At 38.6% G+C, this 17,586-nt stretch overlaps 1 protein-coding gene across 3 annotated transcripts in view; it reads right to left on the reverse strand.

Moving 5' to 3' along the window:
• Positions 1–17,586, reverse strand: part of OCRL (OCRL inositol polyphosphate-5-phosphatase) — a 48,733-nt gene that overhangs the window by 27,715 nt on the left and 3,432 nt on the right. For 2 of the 3 annotated variants that reach the window (XM_012458724.2, XM_012458723.2), the window contains exons 2-9: positions 16,903–16,982; positions 13,622–13,660; positions 5,434–5,544; positions 4,922–5,011; positions 4,184–4,304; positions 3,940–4,101; positions 1,987–2,088; positions 1,340–1,454 (exon numbers count right to left, since the gene is read on the reverse strand). In XM_012458724.2, coding sequence (XP_012314147.1) covers positions 1,340–1,454; positions 1,987–2,088; positions 3,940–4,101; positions 4,184–4,304; positions 4,922–5,011; positions 5,434–5,544; positions 13,622–13,660; positions 16,903–16,982 — 820 coding nt within the window. The remainder of the gene's footprint in view (positions 1–1,339; positions 1,455–1,986; positions 2,089–3,939; positions 4,102–4,183; positions 4,305–4,921; positions 5,012–5,433; positions 5,545–13,621; positions 13,661–16,902; positions 16,983–17,586) is intronic. The other variant, XM_012458725.2, reaches the window with a different exon arrangement.

The following is a 17,586-nucleotide window of genomic DNA, read 5'->3' on the forward strand; positions in this document are numbered from 1 at the left end:
CAAATCTGAATACATAACCTGTAATTTCTCAGTGGACCCCATCAAGTGGATACCAACATTTTCTGGGGAGGCCCTAATCTGGCTCTGACCAATAAAAGTTAAAAGCCTGGAGGGACAATGAGTACATTCAGCTCTAGATCCATTCTTTTAATCACTTCTTAGCCTACCAGGAGAGTAAGCAGCATTAAAAGTTCAAATAATAAAGCCACTATCCCAGCTTGTTCCTTCCATCTTTCCTTTTTTTTTTTTTTTTTTTTTTGAGACGGAGTTTTGCTCTCGTTACCCAGGCTGGAGTGCAAGGGTGCGATCTCGGCTCACCGCAACCTCCTCCTCCTCCTGGGTTCAGGCAATTCTCCTATCTCAGCCTCCTGAGTAGCTGGGATTACAGGCACGCGCCACCATGCCCAGCTAATTTTTTGTATTTTTAGTAGAGATGGGGTTTCACCATGTTGACCAGGATGGTCTCGATCTCTTGACCTTGTGATCCACCCGCCTCGGCCTCCCAAAGTGCTGGGATTACAGGCGTGAGCCACCGCGCCCGGCCCCATCTTTCCTTTCTAGTTTCTGACGTTTAATTTTCTAAGAAATTGAAATCAGCCAAACAGCAATCCTTTTTACTTCACTTATTTTTAACTTGTGAACTCCAGCTAGAAATAAGTCTGAGATATGCATTAGTCAGGGACCTATATAAGAGGAATACCATCCCCAGGAATTTTATTATCTATATAAACTGTTAGAAAATGTAGAGAAAAATTACTCACATTACTTCTTTTAGAGAACTTAGTATGATTGCCCTGTAATTAAAATAACTCTTCTGGTAGCTCAATGCCTCTACCACATACCTTCTAAAGACAACCAAATTGGCCCATCTTGCTAAAGTCAACTCTCTTCTTAACTTAAAAGCAAGTTTAGAACTCGTTCAAATTCCACACCACTTCTGTTCTTGCTCTGATTGCAACACATGCACCATGCGCCCACGTTTTATACTGCTTTTCTGGAAAGCATTCAGTTCCAACCATGTCAGTGAGTAATCTCAATCTTCAAGTTTCATTGCACAAATCAGAAATCTATATACGTAATTATTTCAAACTAATTATTGATATAAAAGTCTGTTTTTTCCCCTAAAAGCTATCTAAGCAATGAAAATATAATACCAGAAAGCTTAGGGAATTTTTTTTCTAGGAAGTAAGGATGAATGATCAGTCTGCCCTATCCCAGTATTACACATACAGAATAATTCAATTAAACTATTCTTTTGGAACAAGTTGTAGATAATGGAATAACTCCCGGTGAGCCCTAGTCAGTCATATACTTAAAAAGATAATTAAATGTGCCTTACTTTCTTATACTTGGCTTCGGAATGCAAACCCCTCTCTACAGCCATGGACCATTCTTGTTCCTTTACAGATTCAAAGTAGAAAAATGCTTCTGTGCTCAAGTCCAGTTCTTGGAATCTGAGGAAAAAAGGGATGTGAGATCTATACATATCCCATAATTATTTCTGGCTACTTCCTGTCCCATATGTTCAAACTTTACATGAAAAAAAGATGGGAGAGAGATAAATTTTATAGAGCTGCTCTGTTCACCCAGGTTATCAGTAAGGACAAGTACCTTTCTTTTCTAAAGAATTCCCACAAGTACATTCATAAACTATGTAAAAAATAAACCAATAAACTGTTATCCTCCCATAGAGGATAACAGTAGAGCTTTGCTCTTATATCCTAGGAATTATCACTGTTAGAACTGACCTCAAGTCTTAGTTTCTATGCAGAATATATAGATTCCTATGGGTTTCAAGAAAATTAGATGCTTCCTCACACCATTTTAGGTATCTGTCCCTTTCTGATCTCACAAATTTGACCCACAAGTTAACTCAAGCATATAGTCTACAGTAGGTTTTACCAAATAGTTTTTTTTAAAGGCAAAACATCATGTAAACTAACATGAAACATATAGCCAAAAGGAAATTCCAGAAGTGTTCTTTACCCAATGCAGTAGATATCAGGAGGATTGGGATCACAGTTCAGCCAAGGTCCTAACTCGCTATCTGGAGACTGGCCATTCACATTCCAAGTTCCAACAAAAAATCTAATACATAATATGAAAAGATAATTTGAAAACAAAGATCAAGTATAAACCAACAGAAGGTCTTTCTTTTCACTTCTATACAAAGGTATGTTCACAATATGTTAACATAATTCCTCAAAATGTTTTGCCACACATGTAAGAAAAATCTTTTGCATCTAGAACACAAAGGCAGTGGGCTTATTTTCTCTAAATTTTACATTAAGTAAAACTACAGAAGGAAACCAAGTCTCTATTTTTAAAAAATGCAAAGGTAATTGCTATACCACATTTCCTTTCAATTAAACTCCATCTAAACTCATACTTGAAAGGAGAGCTTACGGATGGGAAAGAGGTATCTTCATGCTGTAAGCTAGTCAAATATGGATAAATGTTCTATACAGGGCTGTAGCTGACTCCAGAAACTCACTTCCTGAAGGATTACAAGGACATCTGTGTAGGAAATTCTGAGGAGGCAGACATAGTATTAAGGGGGAAAGCAGAAGGGAAAACTCATGACTGTCTTAGCTGTTTACACACAAATATAAGCATAGTGGGGAATATCAGGAACTGGAGGTTTTAGCATAGGGATATAGTTATGATTGAATTAGAATAAACGAGGCATGACAGGATAGCAGATGGGACTAGAATCTTGGACTAGAAGGGTACATTCTGCTCATGAGTAACAAAGAAAGGTGGTGTTGCTTCATGCATTGGCGATACATGCCACATGGTACCTCACATGCAGCAAAAACACAGGTCCAGAAAAGAAGATGTCAACAAGTAAAGATGAAACAAAAAATAATACAGATGAAAGAATCCAAGACAGACCTCCCAATCAAGAGGACTGGGTGAAACTTACTTTACTTACCAAAGTAAGTTAAGAGCTAGTGGTAATGATGAACTTTAATTTTCTGATACTGGTGAGAAAAAAAACTTAGCAGGCCAGATATATAAACAGGCTTGTTTATGGAATGTGCTAGGGGAAAATTCTCTAGTAGATGTGAGCTTGATTTGATTCTTTAAGACTCAATAGAGGCCGGGCGCGGTGGCTCACGCCTGTAATCCTGCACTTTGGGAGGCCAAGGCAGGCGGATCAGGAGGTCAAGAGATCGAGACCATCCTGGCCAACATGGTGAAACCCCGTCTCTACTAAAAAATACAAAAATTAGCTGGGCGTGATGGCGTGCGCCTGCAGTCCCAGCTACTCAGGAGGCTGAGGCAGGAGAATTGCTTGAACTCAGGAGGCTGAGATAGCAGTGAGCTGAGATTGTGCCACTGCACTCCAGCCTGGCGCCTGGCGACAGAGCGAGACTCTGTCTCAAACAACAACAACAACAACAAAAGACTCAATAGAGACATTAGCAGACACGGCATTATTAGTAGTTAGAAAATCCAAGGGAAGGCCAAGCACGGTAGCTCACACCTACAATCCCAACACGTTTTTGCCTGACCTCAGGAATTTGAGACCAGCCTGGGCAACATGGTGAAACCCAGTCTCTATAAAAAATACAAAAATTAGCTGGGTGTGGTGGTGTGCGTCTGTAGTCCCAGCTACTTGCGGGGGCTGAGGTGGGAGGATTGCTCGGGACTGGGAGGTCAAGGCTGCAGTGAGCCATGATCTGCTCTCCAGCCTGGGTGACAAAGAGAGCTTGACTCACACACCAAAAAAGAAAATCCAAGGAAAACTGTCGCATCTGCATTATTTCTGATATGCATGTTACTGGCCAGCATAGAGACAGGAGCTTGAAACAGGCGACCATTCCTTTTTATCATATTTTGATTCTTAATTAGGCTAATGTCTTAAATATCAACAGGCCACTGTCTGTTATACCTACTTACTTTTTGGACTCAGGAAGCAAAAGAGACACTAACCTGAAAGTCTGAATGTTGACATATTCTTTCTCTCGCTTTGCCAGGATATGTTTAATGAGACCCTCCCGCTGCCCAGATTGGGTATTTGGTACAAAGAGCTTCCGCATGGTGTTGGTCACTTTGGGCTGCTCCTTGTTAGAAGCTTCTTTTTCACGTGGAAGCCTAGCAAATAAAAGATTCAAAAGTAAAATTGTTTAAACTATAATTCTCCTATAGGGGAAATATGTTTTCACATAGGACTTACATTTTATTCACCGAAGCGGGTGGAGGTGGGGGTTCCCGATGAATCCCAGTAGGCTGATTTTGTGAATTTATTTTCTTGTCCAAATTCATAGAAGAAAAATTGTCTTCAAATCCAAGAAGCCCTGAAAGACACAGACCCCAGAGTCAAAGGAGGAAAAAAGCTAACATCCAACATATCCAGGGTAACAGGGCTTTGATTTGATCACAATTTGATCAGTGGTATTACTAAAGAGAAAGCTACCATAAGGGTAGAAGTTACTTGGACTGGGGTTCGAAGAAGCACACCCATCCCTGAAGCACTGATACACTAACTAGAACAATAGTTTACAGACTAGTAATAACTAACATTTACTGAAGACTTAGTACAATGCCTGGTTGAACAGTAAGGGATTATATCATTATCTCACTTAATCATCACAAAAACTCTACGAGGTAAGTACTATTAAACTTCTTACTATGTTACAGAAAAGAAAATGGAAGTTCAGAATTATTGAGTAACTTGATGAAAGTCGTATAACTATTAAGTCCTTGACTTGGGTGGGATTCAAACCCAGGCCGTCTGGCTGCTACAGAAAGGATGAGGAGTAAACACTGGTTAGTGGGCCTGGACTCGATAAAACTATTCTGCAGGAGAATGTGTCTGACATTGGCTTTAATCTACATCATCATATTTGGCCTGACAAAATCTACTGACTCTGCAATGACCATAGCAACCAGGGAACCAGAAACTTTTCCGTACCTGAAAAAACAGAAGGTTTGTCCTTAGTGTCTAATTTCTGGTACCAGCTGGATGAGTCCTTTTGCTCTGGAACAAGAAGTTGTGACTGAGCTGGAGAGATATGGTTCATGGTCAGAAGCTGGGAAGTCTTTCACTGAGTAGAATTTACCATAGCAAAAAGCCATTCTTTTCAACATTCCTTACATGCAAGGGCCAGCACCATTTTTGGACATAGAAGAAACTAAGGAAATGAGGGCAGCTCTGGAGTCATCGGGGGGCAGAAGGAGAATTACAATCTATGGTAAGCTATGCTTGCCATGACACTGAAGATTCTGGAAAGTGGCTTAGTGTCCTTACAGCCAGGCAGATTTGTTCCCTAACCTATCCCTGTGTTCACTCCTGAAGAAAATAAATCAGCTATCAGGGCTTAAAGGGTGAGGTATTTTGCCAATGGCCATTTCCCTCTGTATCAGCATGTCAGAATTTCATTCCCGTTCAAATAGAAGAAAGAAAATTGCTGAGTCTTGAGTTACCTTTCTGAGCAACAAGGACCTCTGAGAGGAACTTCAAACCGTGTTCCTCATCAGGGATTTCAAAGCGGCGCTCTCTGGTCCAGTCCCCCTGAACCCGAATTTTGCAGCCACCTAAAAAGAATTGAAATCCATACATAGACTGCTATGGGATAAAATGTTTTACTGGGATCATATTCTCAACTTATCAGGTTAATAGAAGAAGGTCCAGATCATAAATATTCAGACCTCTAATATAGGAAGCACATGTACAAGATCAAGAGAGTCAGTATGACGGTGGTGGAGGGGGTGATGCAGAGAGGGAACCCCAAGGGAAGTAAGAACTCCTAGAGTTGATGAACTGTGTCAATCAGCAGCACAATCTAGGGATATGACACATACTAAAATCATACTTTCCTGCTTTCTGATCTATCTCTCAGACGTCAAAGCAGGGACCTTCAAATTCTAGCAAAATGCAAATTCCTCAATCACCCTCCTCCTATCCCTTAGCTGGAAATTCCTACCATTTCAGGTCCAGATCATATTGTCAGAGTATCTGAAGCATGAAGGGAATAAAAGTAGTAGGATGATTTGTCCATAAGTACAGATTAAATTTACCAAATAATTTTAAAATAGTGACTTGGTTTGAAGTATTCTGAAAAGAAGCATCTACAACTAATTATCTCAAGTTTAAAATGTATGTCTTGAATAAACATACAAAAGCAATATTATGACCTATGCTCAGAAGTGGTTTGGTTCAAGTACAGCCAATTGGAAACTAGGAGAATTAGAAGCAAAGTTAGCTAGGATTTTAATTTCTTATGTGTAGAACATATTGTCTCCCCTTTTCTGATGCCCTATAGTTATCATCTGTATCATCTGTTTGGATGCAGTGATCCAGGAAACCTATGTACTTGTTTCTATTCTTATTGTAACTGATTTATTACATACATTGTTTTCTCATGCCCCTGAAAACTACAAGCTCTTTCAGGGCAAGAGGCAGGGTACACATGCAGGGTGCACATACAGGGAGCCCAGCACTTTCAGCAGTCTAGGGTGACCAACTGTCCCAGCATTGTATGGGACTGAGAGGATTCCTAGGACTCAGGACTTCCAATGCTAAGACTGGGAAAGTCCCAGGCAAACAAGGCTTGCTGGTCACTCTACTGGTGACAGTAACATCAGACTTCAGAGACAGAAGGTATTTAATAAATGACTGATGAACTGGACTCTTTCACACTTGTAAATAACAAATACATGAGAAAATGAAATGAAAATCCTAGTTTTTTTATGGTGGAAATCCACTTCTGAACCTTTGGGTTTTTGTCCCCTGCATTTCTTGTTTCTATCTTTGTAGAATGAGTTACGAAAAGAAAAAAAAAAATGATTAACTAGAAGAAAAGATATAAAAATGGAGAAAAAATGTGAAAGAAGGCACCTAAATAGACCAGAGATAAGAAAATTAATGAGGGTGCCACTGTAGACAGGAAAAAAGAGAGGGAAGGAATAAAGTGTCAATTACAGCAGCCATGAAGATACAGGGAAAACTCCTTCAGGGCCTAACAAGTCCTTCCTTACTCAGATAATTTATATTAAATGTGGTTATAGAAGAGTAATTTCTATCTGACATAAATTTAGAACAAGAACCCATATTCTGTCTCTCTTACACACATAAACACACAATTCTTGAAAGACATATTTTACCAAATATATAACTGACCTATTTAATGGGTCAGAAGATTCCAGAAATTGCTTACAAAATAACACTGGATGCTCCCTCACCATGTTGCTTGGGAAAGAGAACAAATTACCTCAAGCCTCAACCTTCTATTCTTCTTGTCCAGGCTAGAACCCTCTGGAGCTCTGTAATATGCAAACATTCCTACATCCTCAACTTCATCTGAATATTCTCTTCATCTCTCAGTAGTTCTCAACTATGCATGCATTAAAATTACAGGAGGCACTTTAAAAACAATATTGAACCCAGGCCCCACTCCAGGACAATTAAAACAGAATCTCTGGAGGTGAAGCCCAGGCACTGGTAGTTTCCGAGTGATTTGACCTTGTATCCACATTAAAACTCAGAGTCAACTGCAAAACTGGCTGGTCCCTAGGAGTACTTCTGCTACAACCCTCTTAATGGAGGCTGTTTATATTCTCTCACACCTGAAGTAATTTTGTATTGGTGTCTTTATTTGCCCTAATACCACCACCAGACTATTCTTTCTCCTTCTCCCTCAGGCAAAATCCTTTCTCCTTCGAGGCTCATCCATTGGGCTCTACCATTTCCTCCCTTTCCTCTATATCATCCACCATCCTCCGAGAAACTTCAGAATCCAAGATACAATACCTGGCTCATAAGACTTTGTTTCCACTCAATCTCCTGCCATTGATTTTGGGTCCCTTTAAAATTAGCACAGAAAACCCAGTCAACACCTTCAATTTCCTCATCCAGTGACACTCCCCCTCCACCTCAGCCACCACTCCCTCAGTTGCTACTGGGACCCTCTCAGTTATACCCTGGATTTGGTCATCATAGAAATACTACCACTTCATAAACTTCCAATTCAAATATCCTACCCTAATCTGTTATTCCTTCCAACTTACTTGCTCATTATCCCCACTGTAACTTTTTTTTTTTTTTATCTCATGGGAACCTCCAGCCCATTGATTCTTCCATTTTCTTACTATCTGTCAGCGCCTTCCTGCTCTAACTTCCTTTTTTAATCAAACAGATGCCATGGTTACACTCTGTTGCAAAAACCCAGAACTGCCTTACCTCTCTGTTCTTCCATGGCACCTATCTGGCTAAATACCAACCCTCAGAAATCCAACTAATTGCCTTTCTGTACTTATACCTGAACAACCAGAGGGGGTAAATATGCACACCCACACCCAGATGGCTATCATTATAAATTCCTGATTGCCAATCTCAACTGGGCCCTCTATCATAGGAAGCAACCTAAGTTCCCACAGTCGATCAGTCTCCTACTACTATCTGAAACAACTGTTCCATACCAATTTATCCTCAAAGTTAGGATCCTCCATCTTCTTGAGGCCTCTTATTCTAAGCAGAATGCTTCAGCTCATACTTCAGAGAAAAAATAAAGCTATCACACGGAAAGTTATCTGTATTTGTACTCATCTCATCCTTTCCCTACTGAAACAAGGAAGAAGATTCCTATCAAGGCTTTTTCACTTCGAATTACAATCCCTCTGATTCTCTCAGTAATCTTACACTCACAACTATTCCGCAGAAACACCCCCATGTCTTTAAGCCTTCCCTTTCACTGGCTCCTCCACATTAGCATATAACTGTGTTCTAAGTCCTTCCCATTTGAAAAACAAAAATATTCCTGGATCTCAGATTTCCCTCCAACTCCAGTCCATCTCTATATTCCCCTCCAGTCATGTTTCTTTAAGACACAGTCACTGCTTTCTCACCTCCCATTTCTCACTTGAATCCACTCCAATATGACCTCCATACCCACCACTTATCTGAAATTGCTTTAAGTTCACCAATAACCTCCATCCCATGGATATTCTTTAATCATCTTATTAGACCTATCAGCAGAAATCAACAGTTAATCAGGGCTTGATATAATCTCTTCCAAAGGCTTCTACGATACCATACTCATCTAGTTTCTCTCTCTCTCATCACTGAGCGCCCTTTGAAGTATCTCTTCCTCTATCCAACCTTTAAAACATGGAGTTCCTCAAGTTCAAACATAGATCTTTTTCTCATTCTATACCAGCATTGTCCGATGGGACTTTCTGTGACTATAGGCATGCTTTATAACTGTGCTATTTGATATGGTAGCTAACAACTTGATATGTGACTACTGCAACTGAGGGACTGAATTTCTCATTTTAGTTCCAATTATTTTAAATAGGCACATGTAGCTAGTGGCTACTGTATTAGATAGCAGAGTCCACACACAATGACATCATCTCTTATGGTTCTGAATATCATCTATGTGCTAGTGACCCAGACCTTTCTTCTAAGATTCAGATGCATACATTCACATACCAATTTATCATTTATACTCAAGTGTTTCAAAAAAAATCTCGGTCAGGTGCAGTGGCTCACACCTGTAATCTCAGCACTTTGGGAGGTCAAAGCGGGTGGATCACCTGAGGTCAGGAGTTCAAGATCAGGCTGGCCAACATGGCGAAACCCTGTCTTTACTAAAAGTACAAAAATTAGCTGGGCATGGCAGCAGGTGCCTGTAATTCCAGCTACCCAGGAGGCTGAGGCAGGAGAATAGCTTGGACCCGGGAGGGGGAGGTTGCAGTGAGCAAGATCGTGCCACTGCACTCCAGCCTGGGTGACAAGAGCGAGACTCCATCTCAAAAAAAAAAAAAAAAAACCTCAAACTAACATGACTAAAACTGAATTCCTGACCCCTCCTTGAGGAAAACTCATTCTTTCTGCAATGTTCTTATTTTTGCAAATCGTACCATCATCCACAGTCATGTCAAAAACACAAGATTCATCCTTGACACTTCCTCTCACCCCCTACACGCAAACAAATTCCTATTGATATTACCTCCCAAAAACATCTATCAAGTTTGTCCGCTTATCTTCATTACTTCTGCCACCACACTATCTAGCTTGTACTACTGAAACAGCCTCCTAATTGGTCTCTCTGCTTCCATGCAAATGATGACACTCCAGTATAAAATCCTTCATATTCTTCTCATTTTTAAAATCTCAAAATTCAGATTTAATACCAAGGCTTACAAGATCCTGCCAGATCTGTCCCCTAGCCTGTTTTTCTTACGTTGGCACCCAAGACCTGTTCTAGGCACCCTGGTCTTCTTTCATTTCAAAGACAGTGTCAAGCTACTTCCCAACCTGGAGCCTTGTGATTCCCTTTACCTGGTAAACTCTTCTCTCTCCCATCTTCACCTGCCTCTTACTTAGCCCCTCTGGTCTCAATTCAAATGTCACTTCTTCAAAGAGATTTTCCTTGACCACTTTCCTAATATACTTACTCCTCATAAACTCTTAGTACTTTTCCAAAAGAACATTTATTAAAACTACGATTATCTGTATTTTATCAGTTTAATGTCTGTTTCCTACATTAAAATCCTTAAAGTATCATGACTGTACTGCTTTCTGTTATATCCCTAGAGCCTAGCATAGTTCTTGGCACATAAAAGACACTTATATTTTTATAGAATGAATGAATAAGTTATAGGTATCTGTGTGACACTAGTACTGAATTGCACAGAAACAAGAACCAAAGTAGGAGCAGCAACTTTATCTTTGTCATTCTGTACTGATTCTGCAGAACTTACAAAAGTGCCTGACAAATAGAAGGCACTCAACAAATAGTTGTTGAATAATAATAAACAAGGGACAGTTTAATATTAGGAAATTAGTATAATACAGTGTACCAATTGGTCAAATAAGGAAGAACAATAAAATCATCACCATAAATACCAAAAAGAAATTTGCTAAAATTCAGTATACATTCATGATTTTAAAAAATACAAGCTTGAAATAAACACAGTTTCATAATTTAAAAAAAACTGTCGAAGCAACAAGCAATAATGTCATTAACAGTGAAATACCACTTGAGGCATTCTCACTGAAATCAGGAGCCAAACATCATCATCATTTATCACCGGTCCCAAAATTCTCACTGGTTTAGTGTACAACAATAGTAGCTACTAGAAAAGAGACAAAATTATTATTTATAGATGATTAAGGTTATCTACCAAAATGAAAAAAAAACAAAACAAAAAGCAAAAAAGATTAAAAATAAATTTCAATGAAGCGACTGGATAAAAGATAAATATCCACAACTCTACAGCTATTCTGTATACTAGTAATAAACAATTAGAAAGAAATAGAAAAAAATTCCACCCATAATAGCAGCAAATAAAATCCACCACAAAATACTTAACCTAAAAACTTTAATGAAGGATAAAATTTTACTGAAAGATATAAAAGAGGACCTGAAAAAAAAAATAGATCTATCATGTCCCTTGACAATGACTTACTTGTATAAAGAAGTTAATTTAGTAAAATTTGGCACATACCTATGGTGAAATATTGGTCTTTAAAAAGCATATTATAAAACAATTTGTAAATGACATAGGAAAATGTGAGAATATAATGTTAAATGAAGATGCAGGATAAAACTATATATGAGGATTCCAATCATGTAAAAATATAAATAAAAGACTGGAAGGAAATACATCAAAATGTTAACCACAGTGGTGATCTCTAGATTGCAGGAAAATAATCTTAATCTGATACTTTAAACTTTTCTGAATTTGTACATGGCATATGACGAAGATGTATTACTTCTATAATGAGAAAAAATTATTTACAAAACATTTAACACCAATATCCAGAAAATGGGAAAATGCATATTTACATTAAAATCAGGTCTACCTAACAAACCCAAGATCTCCTTCCTGCAACACACTATGTACTGTAGTTTATGTATGAAGCCCAATGATGAAGATAAAATGTGGTTTCAGTGCAAGTATTACTAAATGCATAGAAATGACAAAGGATTTTAGTCAAGTGGTCACTTACCTATTTTCCCCCTATGAGCCAGTAACTAGAACTCTGGACATAGCAACACATGGCTAATGTAGAAGAAGTTACAACAAAACTAATGCTGAAAATTAGGTGTTTATAAGAGAAAAGGCACAGCTCAGTTTAACTTTTCAGTTTTGAATCAAATGCCTCTCCACATCAAATACAGGACATTTCCATCTCTTATTTCAGCGGCAATGTCAGTTGTTACAGAACTGCCTTTGTTATAATTTTGCTTTTTTAAGTGTTGTTTTTGCCTTCTCCTTTCTAGGCACAGTAAGACATAGACATTAAGTTATTTTATCTCTTGGATACTTGCAGATGGGTTTACCTGGCCTTTCAGACACAGCCCTTAAGACTTCTAAAATCCACGACCAAAAAAGAAAAAAAGAAAAAGAAAACTCAAGCCAGAAAAAAAGCTTACTTAAACTGTTCAATATAAATTAATGGTGCCAAGGGCAGGGACTCTATCTAAACAAAGTTATGTAAACCCATAGTGCCAAGCTCCGTGCCAGTTCCCACTCATCCAAAGACTCAACCAAGAGATAAAGCAACCAATTTGATTTAGATTCATGTGGTCAGATACTCTTTTCCATAGCAGCCTCACAGTTGCATCGAGTGCCCATTTTCTCCACCCCATAAAATAGTACGATTAAATGATAAACAAAGAACAGCTTGCACAGAAAGTCAAAGATGATTTGCTTCAAACAGATAAAAATGAGAGAATGGAAACATTGAAGAGAAAATCATGTACCCGCCGGGCGCGGTGGCTCAAGCCTGTAATCCCAGCACTTTGGGAGGCCGAGGCGGGTGGATCACGAGGTCAAGAGATCGAGACCATCCTGGTCAACATGGTGAAACCCCATCTCTACTAAAAATACAAAAAAAAAATTAGCTGGGCATGGTGGCACGTGCCTGTAATCCCAGCTACTCAGGAGGCTGAGGCAGGAGACTTGCCTGAACCCGGGAGGCGGAGGTTGCAGTGAGCCGAGATCGCTCCATTGCACTCCAGCCTGGATAACAAGAGCGAAACTCCATCTAAAAAAAAAAAAAAAAAAAAAAAAAAAAAAAAAATCATGTACCCTCTAATAAAGAAATGCCTTGAGGGGATGGGGCTTAAATAAAAGACCAAACTTTTTTTTTAAAGGACTGCCTGGACAAGCAATTTAAGGGACTCTTCAGTCTTCAAAAAAAATACAACAAATAAAGGAAAATATTATGACTTAACAAACAAAGTTGAAAAAGAGGATGGGGAAAAAAACTTAAAATGTAATAGCAGTTAAAAAATGACAACAAAAACCCCACCAATAAACCTTATGTGCTTTAAACATTTTATTAGCCCTTCCTACAATTATCAATTTTACAGCAATGATTTAACTGACAGCAACAATACTGGTAGCTCAAGGACGTTCAGCATTAGAAAGGTAGATCATTATTTTTAATTTTTATAAAGATTCTTACCAGCCACCTGCTTTTTCTTAGGCATAGCCTACATCTTTTTGGGAAACAATGCTAATTTGTATGGCTGCTACAGGAGACTACAGGAATAGATGGTGAAATTAAAAAATGTGCCGTAAAAGTGTCTTAAATATAATGAGTGTTCAAGTAAATATTTGTTGAATAAAAATCAAGCACATTTGGAAAGATACTCACTGTTAGAAGCTATGTGAATCAATAGAGTTTCTTCTGCTTCTGAGAGGGGAAAAAAAAGAGAGTAGGATCAGGGAAGAGAAAACTACTCATTACAACCAAAAGAATACATGCCTAACTAAATAACTGCTTCTCTCCGTCACTACTCCTAGGTCTTGGAACACATTTTTTCAAATCCTTTTTTTGTTTAATATTTTTTAAAAAGGGATTTTCATACCACTAGTTTCTAAAGACTATGAGCAAATCAACTAAAATAAAAATGAACTGAAGAAGTAACCAAATGGAACTCTTCAAAGCAAATCAAGGAACAAGAAATTAATAGTACAGAACACAACAACATGCTAATTCAAGTGAAAGCAAGTTTAACTCCCCTTAACTATCATACTGATTTAACTCTGTGTGCTTTAGATACTCCTTTAGATACTAGAAGGCAAAGGAAGTGACCCTGAAAGCCCAGAGGTGAATTACTTTCTTAACTCAGATCTATTCTCTGAAAATTTCCCAGTGATCTCATCACCTCTGCCCCTGCCCCACACAGGGTAGAATATACCTTCAGGTTACAATTAATACCTGTGTGCCCAAGGCCCTCCATCCCCAACAGGGTACAAAGCAGTCTGCAAATTTACAGTTCTCTTATCTCTTGATGGTTCTCCTGGACTTCTTTCCTTTACAACTAGTGTCTAGACCCAACCTATCTCTTTCCCTCTGACTTCTCTGGATTTGACCAACTGTACCTGCCAGACCCTCCTGGCTAATTGAACTCTGGGTACAGACTCCTTGGGATTAGGCTGGATCTACCTTGGTCAAATGTAGTCATCTCACCTTTTCCACTTCCCTCCCAAGACTGAATTGTTTATTTAGCTCTATTACTCAGGTACAGCGGAAGCAACTGGCAAGGAACTAAGTCATTTAATACTAGAAAGCAATCTCAATATTATTATTAGGATGATTAAACAAGGGGAATTAGGGCATCACTTAATACTAGAAAGGAGTCTCGATATTATTATTTAGATGATTAAACAAGGGGAATTAGGGCATCAAAACATAGATATTGTATGTTTACTACCCATCTTCATTAACTTTTAGTTCTGTAAAACCTGAGTGTTCACAGATGGTTTTCTTTTTCTTTAGAAATGGCCTTACTCTCTCACCCAGGTTAGCATGCAATGGCGCAATCACAGCTCGCTGCAGCCTCAAACTACTGGGCTCAAGCAATCCTCCTGCTTCAGTCTCCCGAGTAGCTGGGACTACAGGTATGTGCCACCACATTTGGCAAATGTTGTTTTTTAAATTTTATTTTTGTAGAGATGGGGTCTTGCTATGTTGCCCAGGCTGGTATTGAACTCCTAGGCTCAAGCAATCCTCCTGCCTCAGCTTCCCAACGTTGGGATTACAGGTGCCCACTGTGCCTGGACACAGTTTACAAAATAAATGAACAGATCAGGAAATAGAAAGATGAAAATCATACATAAGTCTTCCTTCAGTCATGGGGAACTATATTACATGTGTGCACATATTTTCCCAGATCCTAAGAAGCAGCACTATGATCTAACAATCAGAAACAGGGTAAAAGAGATCCTAGAGGTAGAATAAAAAGGTACAAAGTTCATAGGATATTAATTTAAAGTCATGTTCCTTGGCTCTTTCCCTCTGTAAAAGGCTACACCTTGAAAACTGAGGTGACCACAATAACACTATGGCACGCAGCTACCTTGTTTAGTATGTCTCTCTCATATGGGGCAGGCTAAATAGCTGTCACTTAATTCTTCTATACAATATGTTCACTATTCATTGACGCTATTTTTAATTCTTAACACATGCATTCTTAAAAAGTCATATCCACTAGCTTAGTATTTTCACTTAAAGGAATAAATCCTGAGGAAATAAGAGATGTGCAGGTATATTTATATGCAGAGATGTTCATCATATTACTATTTATACTAGTGAAAAATAACCCAAGTGTCAACATAGGGGAATAATTACATTATAGATCATTCATAACTGGAATGGTATATAGCCATAAATGGCATGGAAAAGTGCTCATAATATGATAGCATGTAGAACAGACAAAAAATTGTGTAAGATGAGTATGACTCACCCTGCAATGCATGTGTAGAAAAAAGGAAAATGCTAGGTGTCTATCTCTGAAGGATGGGAATCTAAGTGACCTATTTTCTTTACACTTTTCTGTTCTTTCCAAACACATTACGTTATGTACATGCCACTTTGTGATTAAACAAAAAAAAAGTTCAATGTAGTTTAAGAAAGATTTCATACAAGGTAAGATTTAAGTTTTCCAAGAAAGGCCAGGCATGCTGGCTCATGCCTGTAATCCCAGCACTTTGGGAGGCTGACACAGACAGATTGCTTGAACTCAGGAGTTTGAAACCAGCCTGGGCAACATGGCGAAACCCCACCTCTACAAAAAATACAAAAAAAATTAGTTGGGGGGTGGTGCTCCTGTAGTCCCAGCTACTTGGGAGGCTGAAATGGGAGGATCACTTGAGCTTGGGAAATAACCTTGTCTTGAAAAAAAACAAGTTTTCCAAGAAGCTACAATTGATATAGAATGCTTCTGCCTGATGAAGCCACTGGTCCTACTGGAAACAGAATGCATTTGTTCTCTAGTATCAATTTCCTTTCCAGAGCAATGTGAGATGACAGAAGCAACACCTCCTACACAAACCTCCCAATTTTTAAGTTTCATCGTAGCAGATGAAACAACAGATTTTCTGTGCTCAGTCCCCAAATTTGAGGACAAGAGGCCAAATATTTCCTCCCCAGTCAATTTTCTTATGATTCACCAATGTCAAGGTTTGAGAATTAGCACAACTGAGTGTAAGATATTACAATCTGGCAAGGTATGTTGCCAATTGTCTTCATTTCAAATAGCATATGGAGAAAGTGCCAAATATGTGTGAATCCAAGTGACCTTGGTACCTTACAATGAGCACTGTGTCAGTTAAGCCCAAGAACATTATTTAAATCCATATACAGGTCAGTCAGCATAACAACTACCTATACAGGTAACAATCTACATACATTTCTAACCCAAGCCAAGGAAACAGATGAAACTATATACACATACATATATACAAATATATTTCAATATAACCCTTCAGCATTCTTAGACAAAGTATCATCTCCTCAATGTCATCTTTTTTATGCAAAGAGGAATACACTTCATTTTATGTGCAGTGATAAATTTAAATATGTATGGTATTACATAATGCAGTAATGACCACGAAAAAACATAAAACTTGCTAAGCAATTAAAGCTAGTACCTTGAACACATCTGAAGTGGCTATTTATAGGAATGACATCTTGAACATGCTGTGCCTTTTCATGCAACTGGATTATTAACCTAGGAAACAAAAGAACGCATCAAAGAATACCCACTGAAAAACCCATTTAGCAACAAAATACTTCGCTGTCTTGTTATACAAATCTAGTCTGTATTTATTAGACTTGCTGCATCTAGTTCCCTGGATCTGAGCATCAGGACAGCTAGATATTACTCTAGGCTTAAAAGGATGCTAGTGGTGATCAATATCTGAATACCCACACTGTTCTCCATGCCATACATCCTAAAAACAGTGTACAAGTTTAAGAGCATGAATTACAGAGTATAGCTTCAGAGTATGCATACCAGAGTGAAGAAATGACAGCTAGATGTGAAGTCCATGAGGGCCGGGACCATAGCTGTTTTTACACCATGGAATTTCTAGTACCTAGCATGGAGCCTGGCACACAGTGGTTGCTTGTGTGTGTGGAATCAATGAATTAGAAAATTTATAAATTAACTTTCCAATTATATTCCCATGGCTTTTTACCAAAGAATGGTTCAATCTCTTCAAACAAGCATACAGATTCATAAAGGAGTAAGAGGGGGTACCCAGCCAGCTGGATCAGCCAAAATATCAGTGACCAACAAGGTGGCAGATATCACAACCAGATTGCCTTCACAT

Source organism: Aotus nancymaae, unplaced genomic scaffold (genome assembly GCF_030222135.1).
Source record: "Aotus nancymaae isolate 86718 unplaced genomic scaffold, 86718_ANA_hifiasm-v0.15.2.pri h1tg000004l, whole genome shotgun sequence".
Lineage (NCBI taxonomy): Eukaryota > Metazoa > Chordata > Mammalia > Primates > Aotidae > Aotus > Aotus nancymaae.